This window comes from Gallinula chloropus, assembly GCF_964237585.1.
Source record: "Gallinula chloropus genome assembly, chromosome: 3".
Lineage (NCBI taxonomy): Eukaryota > Metazoa > Chordata > Aves > Gruiformes > Rallidae > Gallinula > Gallinula chloropus.
In genome coordinates this window covers 27,962,931-27,979,840 of record NC_140087.1, presented here as the reverse complement: position 1 = coordinate 27,979,840, position 16,910 = coordinate 27,962,931, and the positions used below count along the sequence as shown (strand labels likewise).

The 16,910-nt window shown below is 43.5% G+C and overlaps 1 protein-coding gene across 1 annotated transcript in view; it reads left to right on the top strand.

The window, feature by feature from the left end:
* Window positions 1-711: 711 nt before the first annotated feature.
* SYNJ2 (synaptojanin 2) overlaps window positions 712-16,910 on the top strand; it is a gene marked incomplete at its 5' end in the record, with an annotated part of 67,436 nt that continues 51,237 nt past the window's right edge. Inside the window, 2 exons of the mRNA XM_084262362.1 lie at window positions 712-832; window positions 9,928-10,014. Coding sequence (XP_084118488.1) covers window positions 712-832; window positions 9,928-10,014 — 208 coding nt within the window. The remainder of the gene's footprint in view (window positions 833-9,927; window positions 10,015-16,910) is intronic.

Genomic DNA, 16,910 nt, shown 5'->3' with positions numbered 1-16,910 from the left:
CGGCGAGATTCACCTCAGCCGCCGCGGCCCGGACACGTCGCCGACGGGGGTGGGGAGCGGCGCCTCCGAGCCCGGCACGCAGCGTCCCGCCGGGAACGGCAACGCCGTTGCGGACGGTCGTGGCCCTCGCTCCTCCCCTCCCCCGCGGAAAGGGCGGGTAGTGGCGCCCCGCCGGCGGCTTGTACCTGTCCTGGAGGAGGAGGAGGAGGGGCCGCCGTGGCCCGGCAGCCAGAGGGACAAAGTTAACTCTGGAAAGTTTACAGGGAGCCGTGGGTGGAAAGAGAAAGGCGGAAAGGGGAAGGTCGCTCCCGCCCCGCTGGCCGCAGCTGGGGACTCCCCGAGGAGGAGGCAGCAGCCGTGCCGCGGGCCCGTAGGGGATCGGGAGGAGCGCAGCCGCAAATTCTCCGCTCCCTTCACCTCTGGGCGCCCCCTCACTGGCACTTGGAGGGCTGCTGAGCTGACCGGCTGCCGGGAAAGGACCGCGGCCGTCGTTGCCTGCCTCGTTGGGCGTCCTCGCCGCCGGGGAGAAGCGGGCTGCCGGGACCAGGGAGTCGAAGGAGCTCCATCGGGGCGCGGGGCTGCTGGCGGCCCCCTGAGTGCCGCGTTCCGTGCGCTTGAGGACACGGAGGCTCCTTCGCCAGCTGCGGTGGGGGTCCCATCCCCCATTCGCCGGTACCCCCTTCTCTTTCCTCCCTGCCACCAGCGGCTCCCATGGCTCTGAGCAAAGGGCTGCGGCTGCTCTGGAAGCAGGAGCCGGGGCCGAGCGCCCTGTTGGAGTCTCGCACCCGCCAGGACTGCCTGTTGCTGGAGGCCGGCACCGTGGCGGCGCTCAGTAAGTGCCCCGGGCCGGGCCGGGCGGCTTCCCGCGCGATGCGTGTGTGGGAGGCTGCGGCGTGGGGAGGCGGCGTGTCTGTGGGTACGCGTCTGGCACCCGTGGGGCTCCCGTGGTGCCTGCGAAGGGGTGCCGGGGTGCGGCGGCGGCGGTCGATACCCGGGAGGTTTGGGGCGTTTTCGCCTGTGGCAGAGAGGAGTGGGAGAGCGCAGGCTGGGCCCGGTGGGACACAGCCCGTAGCGAACTCGCGCCCCTCACTAAACCCCGGCCTCCGGTACGGCCTCCCAGGCCTGCCCACCCGCTGACGTTCTGGGGTGACCGCCGGTGCTCTGCCGTGCACGGAGGGTTGGCCAGCATGTCCTCCTTGTGCGACCCTGGACGTGATCAGTGTCCAAGCAGCTATTTCTCTGCTCGGGATGCCTTTAGCCTCCTCGCCAGCAGCCGGGGTGGAAGAAGGAGGAGAGGCCTCCTACCTGCCTGGTGGCTGTGGGGTCTCTGCACAGGGCACCGTTACTGGGCAAGACTTGTACTCGGCATCCTTGTATGTGCCCCGCCAACTGCAGAGGAGCGTCCTGCTAAGGGGATGGGGCCCTCTGCCTCCTAAAGAAACTTCTATTCAGCTGTGTGGGGTGCTAACCACCAGCGCAGACATCCAGTTAACAGCAGAGATTATTTTGGGTGACTGACTTGGGATGCGTGTCCCGTAAAGAAACCCCTTCTCCGTGCTGTAGTGCCATACCTGTTCTTTTGCTTGGTGTCTGGTTGCTTGAGCGGCTCTCATTGGAGGAGCCGGAGTCTCACCCGCGGCAGTGGAAGTTGTAACCATGCTCAGGGTTGTCTCATCTCGTGTTTTGATACTTGCCACCCATGAGTTAGTGCAATACTAATGTTGAGGCAGATAGGGAAAAAATGAGATGACTGAGAACGTAGGGTGCAGAAAGTAATGCAGGGAAACAAAGTTGTGCTTGTGCTGTGTTCCTAAATTGGTTTGTGTGGAGTACTTATCTATTGCTGTGATTATGCCGCTGCTCTCAGTGTTGTAAGAGTTCATATTCACACACCTCAGAGGAAAAGGGGAAGACTTAAACTGTGAACTCTTTGTAGTAAGAACTTTATTGTTGAAGTTTGTACAATGTCAGTCACAATGTCAGCTTGGGATGCGGACCCACCAAGCTGAATTTTCTGTGATACATGGTGGTAGGACACATAGACTGAAATGCCAGATTTTCATGTATTGGGGATTTTATGAATGAAGAAACCAAAAACCTCTTCAGGTGGCAGCTGATGTTTTGTGACAGTGGATAAATTTTCGTCTGTTGTGATACAGATCTGTTATTGCCTCACTGTGGGTTTTTTTATAATTTTATTGGAATTTTATATTGTGTAATACTTCAAGAGTACAGGTGCTTGTTAAATTAATTGGTAATAGGGGAAATTAATGCGTTGCATTCTTCTAGGGTTTTTGTGTCAATTGTCAGTGAACTGATAAAGTGAAGTTGCATTTTAGTCACTTTCCCCTATTCAGAAGTCTGTTGCATTTAAATTCTTCATTGATATCAGTGGGTTTTGGTCTGGTTTTTGTTATTCTGATACAAACCTAAAGTAGCTACACTGCCTGAAGCTAGTGTGTATGAATACAATTGAGTACAGTTTGGAGCTAACAACTCCAAGCCATTTTTATGGCCAGTAGTTGGAAAGGTTATTTGCGATCTCATTAATTAAGGGAATCATCAATTTACAATGGATTTTTCTCCCCCCGTGTTGCTATCCCCTGTTTAAATTGCTATAGCTAAAAATGATTAGAGAATTATCATAGAATCATAGAATATATGGAGTTGGAAGGGACCCATAAGGGTCATTGAGTAGTCTTTTTAAAAACTTAGAAGAATTTTGCAGTAGTGATCTGTATAGTGGTTAGTATAAAAGCCTGTTTGCTGTGCCATTTGAAAGTCCAGTCCTTGAGATAACAGTAATCATGCGAACGTTGGCCCCAGCCCACTCCATGTTAATCACCTTACCATTAAATATCATTTGTTTTCTCTTTCCCTGGACCTCATTTGGTTCCTATACTGTAGGAAAAGCTAGTTTATCTAGTTGAGCCTGTTTAATTTGTTTCTTATGTTTGTACAGTGAAGAACCAGAAAAGAAGGAAAAACCAGCAGTAGGTATTGTGATGGTAAATTTACAAGAATCATGAAGAGGAAGCTCCACAACCAGGGTGGTAACAGAACCAAGATAAATTCTGTTTTGTTTGACTGGTTTTCAGGTTGTTATTAACCATAGAGCAATTTGGTGGAAGGTTAATGCTTTGTATTATGTGTAGTTTCAGGTATACAAGCCCTAGGATTGTGTTAATTTGGGCTTCTCTGTCTAATTGTCCATTTCTAAAATAAAAGGGTTTTTTAAAAATTGCATGCCTGCGGTGAGGAGGAGTTATGCAACTGTGCCTTATGCAAACTGCCACAGTAAATAAAAGCAGATATGTATACCTGGAGCACTTAAGTTGTACAACAGTTTATGCAGTTTTGCAATAGCAGCTTCCTGTCGATGGAACCGGGGAGCGGAATAGTCATGGATGAACAGCGAAGGCCTGAGAGCAAATTTTAGTCATTGCTCGTTAATTCTTCTCCCATAATGACCTAGTGTCTCTCTACCCTTGAACAGGCATGACACCTGCATTTTTTTTAAAGTTATGTTTCTTCTGTAATACTTTTTTATTAGAAAAAATACAGATTTGTATTCATCCTGGTCCAAGCGGCAGAAGGGAGTGAGAATCATCCTAGAAGTGGCTGTACAGAAAGGAAATCTAAAAAAACCACACAGAGTTGCATAAATGCATTGTCTATTGGCAAACTCATAATTAAAACCTTTGGCAAACACATAATTAAAATAAGCTCTTTCAGATATGTAAATAAAAAATTTGATACTGCCTTGTGAATGGATGACTTTATAGTTTATTATAAAGATCATTATGACAATTTTACTTGTAAATTGGTTATATTTCAGAATTTCCTTGTTGCAGGTAGAAATTTAATACTTGAAACTTGAAAAATATTTGCCTACTGTCTAACAGTAATGTGAAAGTATCATGGAGATCTCTCGTTGTCTGAGATGTCAGGGATTTATAAGATAAGCACGCTTGGGCTGTGAGAGAAACCTAACTTCAGAAACTTTTGGAAAAGTCAAGGAATGAAAAATGATAACAGGCAACCTAGCTACATAACCCCAAGCTCCTTAACTTGATCTGTAGAGTGATCTAACATAAACAGCAAAGTTTTCTGTTCAATCATAAATTAAATAGTATTTTTGAAAATGGGAGTTTTTATTTCTCATTATGTCACTGTAAAGTGTGGGGTAAAACTCACTGTTTTAACAGCACATTTTGAAAGAGGCATTTTTGTCACAGCCAGCCCTGAAGCTTCAGTTATCTCCAGAAGAATGGGCGACAGCCTGAAACTCTTCTTCCAGGAATTCTGTGAACGAGACCATCAATAGATTCTGTGGAATAAACTTAGAGTCATGAAGGATTGCTTTAGAAGCTTTTGCTTATATAAGAGGGAGCATAGATACAAATATGGTCCTACTTTCAACATGTTACAGTTTTAATGCTTTATAGATGAACTGCACAAGCCAGTCACTGAACTAAAATAAGGCTATAGTGCTGAAAATACCTGCTATAACAGTTAAATAGCTGTAATCTCAGTGAAATGATGTCAACAGGAGTGCTCTGCGGTTGAAATTCATCCTAAAAGTATGGTTTTGACCAGGATAGAGCCAAAGGCTGTTCAGAATTGTGTGGGGGTTTTTGTAAGCACTTTGATTCTGCAATTGCTTTTATAAAAGGATGTTACAACACCTGTTACACTGCATCCTGAATTACCAGGATAGTTTGAAAATACTGAAATTCAAAGCCAATGCAGTGTGTTTTTGCAAATACAACTGATTTTTTTTTTCCTCCAGACTTTCATCAAAAGACCTGGGAAGTAAGCCTTCAGTAGAGAGAAGCATTATAGAGAGAGTTAAGGTGTGTGTACACTCCGCAGAGCATTTCTGTGCCGCCTCTGCAGCTTCAGTTACTGGTATTCTGTGTGGTTCTTGGATGCTGCTGATTGTAATCAGGGTATAGGCTTGGAGGGGGAGGGATGAAAAACCAGGAGGTGAAAACCATTTACTGGCAGTGGTGTTTGTTGTTGTGTTTCAAAATGCAGTTTCTGTGCTGTAATGTACATTCACTATTTACAGTTAGCTTTAGTGTTTTATTTATGTAGATAAATATGCCACTGAGTGGGGTGTGGAAATCAAACACCAATACTTGTGTGAGCATACTGTGAATGTGTGTCTAATCATTAAACGCTGTCTAAAACAATGGGCCCTACAGGACAATTTTTACTGTTGTGCTAGGATATTTATATAAATAACCTCCCTTTCTGTGTGTACCCCTGAAACTTATTCTTTAAATTAAAAAAAAAAATCCCAAAACACAACCCCCCAAATAATCCAATTGCAGTTTCTTATGATCATCTTACATAATTTATGTAGTTTAGTGGTGTTCAAGCTTTTTCCTTGTGTGGATGCCCATGAAACGCTTAGTGGAAGCAATCTGCAGCGGAAGCCTTGCTTTCCTTGCTTACGCTGGCAAATGGGCACTTGCAAACTATGGCTGAAGTTCACTGCTGTAGGTTCTAAGAATAAAAGTGTGTGTGTGTGATGGTTTCCTTGCTGTTGCTGAAATGCAATGTCAGGCACACAGAAAGGGGAAGGTGTATTGATATAAATGTAGACTGTGTATTACAAGGCTTGGTCTCTACGCTAGGAAACTGGTCGTGGTTGTGAGATACGAATTCTACGTGGTGGTTCGTGTATGTAGTGACTACAACTTTCTATGTTAATATATGTAATAGATGACAGGAACCATGTAAAGATAATGGTCAAGCTCCAGAGAAATGACTTTAGGGACTTCACTTTTATCTTTGTGCTTGTGACTGTCTGGGGTCCACAGGGCTGGCTAGTAGAAACCTGCTGGTTTTATGACTCCGTTCTTCTCTGGGTCTGTGAGTGAGTATATGCATATATACATGTGCAAAAATGAAAACATAATCCCTCCCTAGAAGCCAATCTAATCTAGAAAGACAGGAACTGATCTTTCCAAAATGCCATTTTGCTGATTTGTTGCATTTTCAACCAGAAATTTTCAACCTGCTTTCTAGAAAATTGGTAAATACGTTGCTTATTGTTTTGAATATTCAGACTCTCTTAACTGTAAAGCTGACCACAGGCTTCTTCCCAACTCTGTATTAGTGAACCTGTATGGTATTTCAGAATACAGCCTGATTTGCATAATGCCTGTGTAGCTCAGATTGAACGGGAACAGGAAGAACTTAGTCATAAAAGTTAATGAAAAGAAAACACAACAAAGTGCTTTAGTTCTGTTTGAGGATGACAGAAAACAGAATTTGGAGGCAAGTTAATTATCTAAATTCATTTGGACATAATTCCAGACAAGACAGTGATAGTAGTTTGTATATCTATTTTTTTTTTCCTACATGGTTTTTAGGTTTTTTTGGTGTATAAAATTTCTTTTTGATTATAGACTTTCTGGAGAAAGTTCACACCTCTTTCCCCAAAATGCTAAATTACACAAATAAGGGAAACAACCTACTGAGACCCCATCCCATCAAACCTAAGTTTCTGAAAGTACTTAGAAATGCTTAAGAATATATATGTATAGTGGTACCTGCAGCTAAGCAGGCGTCTGTTTCCAGAATCAGGCTTAAGGATCAGAGGGGAGAGACAGAATCCGTAGTCTGGTCCCTGACTCAAGAGCTCTTTCTTCAGTTTTATCTTTGTGGTAGGTATTTCTGGCCATTTAACTCTGGTCACTGTCCTTTCTGGGCACCACATGGTTGAGTGCCATGCTGATGTCAGGGGGATCAACCCTAAGGGAGCACTGAATAAAGGAGACCGCGTGTCTGGCCCATTCCTGCTAGCCATTGGGTTGAATTGGTGGCGTTTACAACCAGGAAGTCACACTTGGATAGGCCATGCTGTGTATGCAGCTGTGTGCCTTGCCATGGTGTTCTGCTTTGGCATGGAAAAGTCTCACTGTTAGTTGCGTTTGTTGAAGCCTAGTTTCTTTGAATTATTACGTGCCTCTTGTTTTGCAGGGGTTAAAATTTTGAGCTAATGTGCCAGTCTTCTATATAACTTACATCAGGAGCTATTGCATAATTCATGCTAAGAAAAGTGCTTGAGGAATACAGACAGAGTGCAGGTCTGCAAAGCTGTTGTGAGCACAACACAGTTGTGGCAATTATTGCAGAAGAGTGGATACTCAATTACATGCTTAGTGGAAGGAAAGATTGCTAATGAAGTATCAGTGGAGCTTGGTAGTTACTAGCTGCACTGTTTAGTTACCTGTAGTAGTTATTAAAAGGAGATAAATGCATCATGTATTTGCAAACTTGACTTATTCTCTGGGTAGAAAACTTCCCTGAGCTTTATCAACCTCATTAGCAGTATTGTGTATTAACTCTGTATGCGTGTACATTTCTCAAGCTGTCTGTCTTGAAAAAGGGAGGATTTTACACCTGAGCAGAGTTTAGTTAAACATCCAGTCCCTGACTTAGGACAAATTTGGTCCCTGCACTGAAATATTCTGGCCTGTCCATTTGTGTGACCCACAGGCATTAACTCTGTCTGTTTGGCATGTTCCTTCCCTCGAACTATCTGCAGGTGAAGTCTTGGAGTGCGTGGAGGTGTCAAGGAAAGATCACCTTGTCCTGTCTTTGTTTTCTGAGTCTAAATTGCTTTAGGGAGCAAAACGAACCCTAGAATAAATACCAGAACCTGCTGTGTGGTAGCAGTTATTGGCAAGTTGTTAGCCACCCCAAAAGGGTGGCAGTGCAGCCCAGAGTCCTCCTGGAGCTTGGTGTTCAGAGCCTGCTCCTCCCTTCCGGGCAGCTCTGCTGGTGCTGCTAAACCCTGACTGATGCTGCTGTGCAGGCTGAGGCTCTGTCAAACGGCCTTTGCAGACTGGCAGGATGTTTCTGCACCACTGCTGGTAACCATACCAGTATTTGTGTGTTTGGAACTGCCCCTGCCAGGAGCTGATGTGTGGTGATGCTGCAGGCTTGACCTGGACAACTTCAGTGGCTGCTCTACGTGCCAGTGTCAGGTGCTTCTTGCTGTTAGTGGCATGAGTTTTGTTGCTTGTTTCCATGCTGAAATAAATCCTGTTCTTTCAGATCTTGCTCTTCTCAGGCACTTTAACAGCCAGCTTCCCAACCCGTACTTCTGTTTGAAGAGTATCACCTTGCTTTCAAGGTGCCTTTTAAATGCTTTCAGGTTGTGCCTAGCCCACAAGTTTGTGAGCTCTTGCTTCAGTCTGAGGTCTGAATCTCTTGCTGTTTCTGTTATTCTCTGTTTCTTCCTAAAGGTGGAATATTTGGAGCAAGAATTTTGTTTTAAAGGGAATGAGGATAAGCTTTTGAAAAGTCAGTATGATGCTGCTCTTTTCTGCTTAATAAAGATGCCATGGAAAGTGAACCATCACTTTTTTAACCTCTTTTTTAATACATAAGGAAGGCTAGATAGGGAGTTTTTCTTTAAAAAAAAAAGAAATGTTGTTGTGTAGTCTATCAACTGTTTTTGCTGAAGTTTGATATAAAGTGCCAGAGAACTCAGCTTCCAGAGTCCCAGCTCCTAAGAGGTGCTGCTGCTGCTGAATACTTCAGTTGTTACTGTCCAGAGGTTTACGTTACCACCTAAAAATCCGTTTATCCTCTCTCTGTGGCTTCTGTTTTGTTTCCCTGGCACATGTGTGTGTATCGTTATCAACATTTTAGTAGTTGGTCCTGATTTACTCAGTATTTCTAAGAAAGCAGAATAGAGAAGTTTTGAAAGTCTGAGAGTAAAAATAAAGAAAAAAATTAACAAGTCATCTTTATTTGTCATTGGTGCAAAAATTGAGAAGCATCTTCTGATTTCCTTTGAGGGTTGCCTTTGGTAAGGAATTTTTCAAGTGGAATTGTTCTTCCTTCCACTTCCAAATGTCAGCAATATATGGGATATTTATTTGTTTTCCATGCTTCTTGCTGAGCTACTTGCCTCTTGAGGTTTACAAAGAAAAGTCTGTTCTTTTCTTTTCTGTTCTGTCATCCATTGCAGGCAGTTCAGTTTGTCCTTTATATGCCCAGAGGTTTCAAGTATTTTAACTACTGGAGTTTATCAGGAGCATAAGATTGTAAAGTATTAGCTAACCTCTGAAAGAGTTTATCGGGAACGTAAGATTGTAAAGTGTTAGCTAACCTCTGACAGTACCGTGTTGCTGTTTAATCCGTGGTTTAAGAACTGAAGAGACATTGGAGGGTCACAGCCTGTTTTCCTTCTTCAGGAGGCTAACCTTACTTTGCACTGTGAAATGTATAAAAAATTCAGACTTATTCAGGTTTTACTTTAAAGGAGTCAGCAACAAGTTTGGGCTGTGTTCTGGCATAACATCTGTTTAGTTTGTGCTGAAATACACAGATCCAACATCAGCATCTAACCCTTTACTTATTTATTTATTTCTAATGGGTGGATTCTTGCTTTGTTAAATATAAGTTTAATTCCTCTTGAAATGAGCATCTGATGTTGTATCTATGTCAAAGTATGCTATCCTACATAAAATAATTCCAGTATTCCTGAAATTGGACTGTCAGAATCTGGAAGCAGAAACCATCTCTTTTTGTGCATCAAGAAAAAATACATTTTAGCTTGTGGCCAAACAAATAGCATTTTTTGTCTTATTTTAGAGCAGTGTAAAGTCTGCATGTGCCTGTGTATTCCCTTACTTGCTCTGAAACTGGTGTAGGAGCTGTACCATAGCACAAGAACATTACCAATGTTAACGTTGCTTGGAAAAGTAGTGAATGCCCTTCTTTCTTCTAGGGTGGTGTGTGGAGAGGTGTTCCTGTCCCATCACTCTGAACCCCATCTTTGTGCTGTAGTTTTGTTTCATGTGCCAAACTGGGAAAGCACTGGTGTAAGCAATACAATCTGAAAATTGACTATAGACTGGAAAACTAAGGTTTGCTGCCTTTCATTTTGTTTCTCAGCTCCTGAAGAGAAGGATGCAATTAAAGGACAGTATGAAAAACTCACGGATGCTTATGGCTGCTTAGGAGAGCTTCAGCTCAAATGTGGTAAGTAACCATCTGTATGACTGAGATGATAAAATGACCAGACTGCTAGATGATGAGTGGCTCAAGTCCCATTCCTTAACTTGTGAAAGCTAATTGAACCTTGTTATGTACAGTCTGTAACAGATCTTTTTCTGTGCTGTGCCAAAAGCATATCATTAAATGATAGTCTGAGAATTTTGGATTTTTTCTCACTTTTGTTTTGTCTAACATTCTTATTTGCCTGAAGATAATGGCATTTTTTTCCTTGTACTGCATTTGTGCAAGAGAAGCTATGATTTCTTAACTTTTTTTTGAAGAGTTTAAGCACTGGTTATTGGTCATCCGAGACTGCAGTGGTGCAGATTCCCAGTCCTTGCTGTAATTCCCTGTTACCTTTAATTGGATAATTTGCATGGATAAGGATTTGCAGAAGCAGGACTTTAACTTCAAGTGGAATAGTAAGGCATATTTATTGTCATTGCTGTAACTTTCTGTACATTTTGGGAATCTTGATTGAGCAAGGGATTTGCTATTACACTGCCTACACGAACGTTAATGGAAATAGCACGTTTTGGGAAGAGAACTGGAGTCACTGATTTGAAGGTAATTGTACCTTACACAGCAGACTTCAAATTCACTGGTGAGAGGGATGCATTAGAACAAAAATCCCTGTGTGCCTTGTTCCCAGGGTCTTCCTACAGTTAGCCTTACTTTTGACTTGGAGGAATGGCAAGACTGTTGTACATATAATTCGAGAGTCTGCCGAAGACAGTGGTGGTGTGAGCACTGATGTATTTAGACTAGTAGATTGAAGAGTATCTTTTTATAGCCTGCTTATTGTTTTCTGACTGGAGTGATGTTACTGGAGATTGATCTGAAGAGGCGAATGCGTTCTGTAAGAGTTCCATGTCATGATTTAAAACTGTAGGCCCATCTAGTCTTTAAAATGAATGTGGGTTTTTTGTTTGTTTTGTTTCTTGTGGAGTTAATTAGGCATTTCTATGGAGATTAATATCAGTTTGTTAATGTAATTAAAAATGAAGGGCTTGTTATTAGTTTTTCTTGGCACTTGGACCTGTTTTTCTTCATAGGAGTCTATGAATTGTAATAGTAAAGGAATGTAGCTATTGAATTCAAGCTCTTTCAGCTACATATAAGAGTAGTTTCATGTACATGATGGGAACTAAATATATCCAGTTTTGGTCTTCATATTAAAAGGTGATTTCCAATGAGGTGTGAAATATTCCCAGCCTTATTTTTGCTCTTGTATCCTAATATTTGTGTGTTTCCCATGTCCTTATTTATTTTTTAACAACACCTGCCTAACTTCAGTGCTGTTTAAGTGTGAGGCTTTTCTCTCTCTGAGCTTTGTTGCTGCACTTCTGTCTAGTTTTAGCATTAAATTACAAGTCCTGGTACGGGACTTCCTTTGGAAAGGATCCTTAAAATTGTATTGGTAATTGGATTAAGAAGTAAACTACTGGAGGCAAACTCCAATTTGATTGAGTGAAAAGTCAGGATGGTCACGCTGCAGTAATAAGCAAAGGTAAGCAAATGTTTTCTGCTGCTGAACATGTTTAAAAAAACAAGGATAATTGCATGTTTGCTGTGTCACCATTCAAGAGTAGTCCAGGCCCAGGTTTTGGGGTTTTTTTGTCTCATTTCAATGCTCCATCTTGTATATAAGTAAGTTCCATCCATTTAGCTGTTGCTGACCTAAAAGATTAACAATAGAAAGGAATGCATTGTAACTTTAAAAAAATATACATATAATGTACTGTAGCAGCTGCAAGCACGGGCGTAATTGGCCAGCTCTTCACTGAGCATCAGTGATCACATAGACTTTGCTCAGGAGTATCAGGGGGTTTTTTTTCTTACTAGTGGAAACCTGCAGACCATAAGTACTAAATTAACTGAAAATATTTGTGAAAGTACATTCCACTGGGATATTAAAAGAATATGTTTGTACAGCAGAAGGGAAGATTTTTTTTTTCAAGACATGAAAGATGTCTGTGAGCACTTTAATTAATCTGCAAATATCGCTACTCAGGAATCCAAATAAATCACACTGTGTGCCTGCCAAAGTATATCGTGCTTCTCACAAAAAAGTAGATGAAATATGTGAAACTGACTCACAAAGTTAATGTTTCCCACCAGTAATAATGCTCACTTCTATGTGCTTATGTCTGTTAACATGACTCACTAAGTTCTTCTGCTTTCTTTTGTGAGATGGATGGCAGCAGAATGAATTGTACAGTGTTTCTGAGCTGTATTTCAGCCAAGATTTAGCTGCCAAAGAAGATGTAGCAGTGGCAAATACATCTTAAGCAAAGCATTAAATGAGCTGGCTTTGCAGTGTTTGGTTTAGACACTGTGATGTGAAGAAGCGGTACATATATAAGGTAGTATTTTGACACCATCACCACATACATTATTTAATTTAATACAGCTGAATTCACTTTGAATTCATCTGACAATGTGCATACCCTTGCTCTTGCACATAGATGTTCTGTAGTTGAAGAAGTTTTATAGGCAAAAGGGGCAACTAAATGCCTGTTTTCTATTCCTTTTGAGCTTTCCTAAGATGTATTTAGAAATATTTAGTATTTAGCTTAGTATTTAGAAGAGGGAGAAAGAGTATCTTTGAGACTAAAGCTGTAATTTGGAAAATCATAGTTCTTTTCATAGTTCTGTTATAGATTTCCTTGCAGATTTTCAGCTAGTTGCTTAGAATCAGTTCCTCTTCTGTGTTCTGTTGCTTATTTTGAAGGCAGGTGAGAGGCAAAAATACCTTGCAAATTGCTTTTCAGTGGACTATAAAGTGAAATGAAGGTATGTGTGGAGTAGAGACAGGACAGGCTGAGGGACCATAAGGCAATGGCATGACTGTTGGAATGGAGAAAGAGCAAAAACTGGAGCAAATTAATTTTTAAAAAGAAAAGGCAGTCTTGAATGAAATATTTACAGTTAAGAAGGGCAAAATAAGAATTCAATATTGCCTCCTTTTCACTGCAGCTCATAATAGGCAACTCTGAGTCATCCCATAAACTGCAGGGGAAACAATTGCCTTGAGTCATGTAAGACAGGTTAAATACAGAAACTGCAGCTTATTATTGTAGGGTGTGACGTACCAGAACTCTGCTTCCTGTTCAACTTGGATTAAGGCTGTTGGTGTCACAAGACCTTTTGAATAAATGGATGCAAGTTATTTTTATCTCATTTCTATGCCAAGTATTCTCCATCCTCTGCCTCCCTTGTGCAACCTGATAAAGGGATATTCAGCCCAAATCAGTGTGAGCAAAAGATTTCTTATATTTCTTCGAAAGAGAAAGTGTTCTCTACAGACAATTCTGGTGACTTATAGCTGTAAAGGGAAAAAGAATAATCTGGGTCCTGATGCATGAACATTATACTATTTATCTGAGATCAAAATTTGGTGTGTAAGGTTTGGAAGGTTATTTTTTTTTTTGATGTTGGTACTTTCACTGTAAGAGAAAGTCTGGCTTGTGGCCTGAGGAACCCGAGTATACATAATCTATGGGACCTGATGAGCTGCATCTCAAGAGTCGTGAGGGAATTGACTGATGAAGTTGCCAAGTCTTTCTCCATAATATTCCAAAAGTCATGGTAGTCAGGTGAAGTCCCCAGTGACTGGAAAAGGAAAAAATTGCACCCATTTTTAAAAAGGGTAGAAAAGAGGACCCTGGTAGTGTAGTTTTATGTGGCTGGGTTCCAGTGGAGAAGCGGGGGTGGGGCAGAGCTGCAGGGGTGGCTCCTGCAAGGAGCAGCCAGAAGCTCTCTGCAGGCCTGAGAGAGAAACACCAGCCGGCTCAAGGCCAGAGTCTTTGCTGACCAAGGCCGAGCCCACCAGAGGTGGTCACAGCACCTCTGGGAAACATTTAGGAGAAAAAAAACCCCACCAGCAGCGTTTTTTGCCACCAGAGACAGGAGTGAGAAGATGTAAGGAGCTGTGCAGACACCAAGGCCAGGGAAGAAGGAGGAAGACTACGAAGCACTCCAGGTGCCGGAGAGAAAGATGCCCCTGCAGCCCATGGAGAAGACCATGGTGAAGCAGGCTGTTCCCCCTGCAGCCCGTGGATGATGATGGGGAGCAGAGATCCCATCTACAGTCTGTGGAGGACCCCACGCCAGAATGGGTGGAGACACCATAAGGACACTGTGACCCTGTGGGAAGCCCACCTTGGAGCAAGCTCCTGGCAGTGAAACCTGCAGTGTGTGGAGAGAACCCACACTGGAGCAGGTTAGCTGGGGGACTTGTTATTCCATGGGTGACCAGGCTGGAGCAGTCTGGGCCTGAAGATCAGGACCCCATGGAAGGGATCCAGGCTGCGGCAGTTGGTGAGGAGCTGAAGCCCTGACAGAAAGGACTCATGGAGAAGTTCATGGAGGACTGTCTCCCATGAGTGGGACCCCGAGCTGCAGCAGGGGAAGAGTGTGAGGAATGTGCCTCCCAATCCCCTCTGACCCCTGCTAAGAAGCAAAACAACTCATGAGGAACTGACCAAAACCCCCATTGCCCTATTCCATGCCCTTCCTCGTGCCACAATGAGGGGGGAAGAAGGGAGCGAAATCATGAATAAAGTTGAGCCTGCTAAGAAGGGAGAGGTTGGGGGAGGTGCTGTAAAATCTGGTCACGCTTCTTGTTACCCGACTCTGGTGTCACTGGGTGTGCAGTGTCATAAATCAGAGTTTTCTTTCCTTTACTCTGTGTTGAGTCTGTTTTGCCTGTGACCTAATTGCAGAGTGATCTCTCCCTGCCCTTATCTTGACTCCTGAGCCTCTCAGTCTATGTTTTTTCCCTTGTCAAGCTGAAAAGGGGAGTGATAGAGCAGCTTTGGTGGGCATGTGGCCTCCAGCCAGGATGAAACCACCACACCTGGGATCTACTAACCTGTCAGCATCATCTCTGTGCCTGGGAAGGTCATGGAACAGATCCTCCTATAAGCTAAGCTAAGGCACATGGAGGACAGGGATGTTATTCAAGACAGCCAGAGTGTCTTCACCAGCGTCAAGTCCTGCCTGACCAATCTGGTGGCCTTCTATGATGGAGTGACTACGTCATCAGACAAGGAAAGAGCTATGGATGTCGTCTGTCTGGACTTCTCTAAGGATTTAGACACAGTCTCCCAAAACATCCTTCTCTCTAAATTGGAGAGATATGAATTTGATTGGTGGACTGCTCAGTGGATGAAAAATTGATTGGATGATCTTATCCAGAGAGTAGAGGTCCATGGCTTAATGTCCACATACAGATCAGTGACAAGCGACTCCATATTGGGACCAGTACTATTTAATATCTTCATCAATGACGTAGTGGGACTGAGTGCACCCTCAGCAAGTTTGCCAGTGACACCAAGCTGTGTGGTGCAGTTGACACACTAGAGGGAAGGGATGCCATTCAGTGGGACCTTGACAAGCTTGAGATGTGGGCCTGTGCAAACCTAAAGTTCAGTAAGGCCAAGTGCAAGGTCCTGCACATGGGTTGGGGCACTCCTGAGCACAGCTACAGGCTGAACACAGAATGGATTGAGAGCAGCCCTTGGGGAGAAGGACTTAGGGGTGCTGGTAGATGAGAAGCTCAACACGAGCTGGCAATGTGGGCTCACAGCCCCAAAAGCTAACTGTATCCTAGGCTGCATCAAAAGAAGTGTGACCAGGAGGTAGAAGGCTGTCATTCTGCCCATCTGCTCTTGTGAGACCCCACCTGGAGTATTGTGTCCAGCTCTTGGGCTCTCAGCATAGCAAAGACCTGTTGGAGCAGGTCTAGACGAGGGCCATAAAGAAGATCAGAAGGTTGGAGTTCCTCTTCTGTGAAGACAAGCTGAGAGAGTTGGGCTTGTTCAGCCTGGAGAAGAGAAGGCTCCAGAGAGACCTCACTGCAGCCTTTCAGTACTTAAAGGGGGCCTATAAGAAAGATGGGGACAAACTTTTTAGCAGGGCCTGTTGTAGTAGAACAAGTGGTAATGGATTTTAAACTGAAAGAGAGTAGATTCCTTAGTAAGGAAGAAATTTTCATAGTTGTGAAACACTGGAACAGGTTGCCTAGGGAAGTGGTAGATGCCTCATCCTTGGAAAAATTCAAAGTCAGGCTGGATGGGGCTCTGAGCAACCTGATCTAGTCAGAGATGCCCCAGCTTACTGCAGGGGGCTTGGACTAGATGAGCTTTAAAGGTCCCTTCCAACCCAAACTGTTCTGTGATTCTGTACTGTAGATGGGTCTGCTTTTTCATAGATGTGTTACTGTAGAAAGCATGACCAGTGAGGAACACTTCACTTCTTGCTCCAAAATCATTTCAGAGATTTCTTTAAGACGTTCCAGACTGCATCCTGTGGGAATTAGGGACGTTTCCACAGGTATTATTGTAAATTACAGTCCTTATGTTCCTAAATCACTCTCGTCTCTGTGTAAAGTTTAGAAAGGCTAATGCGAAGCAAGACTGCACGTTAACTACTTGTAAATGTTTTGTATCTTTTTTAAAAAAATCGTTCTTTTCCAAGGTGGAGCAGCCTGTAAACAGTCTGCAGCTACTGTGGCTGTTGGTGTAAAGTGAAGCCTCAGAGCCAGACCTGGAACCTTGATTACTTCTACAGGAAAAAGTTTAACTTTTTTTGGGTTGTGCCTTAGTGCTGACCCCATTCATCATGCACTTTGCAGCTGTCAGCTGAGTATAGCATGCTTTCTGCTACTGCACTGCACATGAAGTCAAGGAAAAATTACCACAAGCTTTCCTCCCAATGTACTTCCATTAATTACTTTTTTTGATCAGAACTCTAGGGCACCTGTTTCGAGACACGAGTGTGGCCTGTCCCCTACTCCAGGAGCAGGGAGCCGCCAGAGACTGGCTGCAGCTGTCATACTGGCAGGGCCACTGACTTCAGGGAATTGATTTAATGTT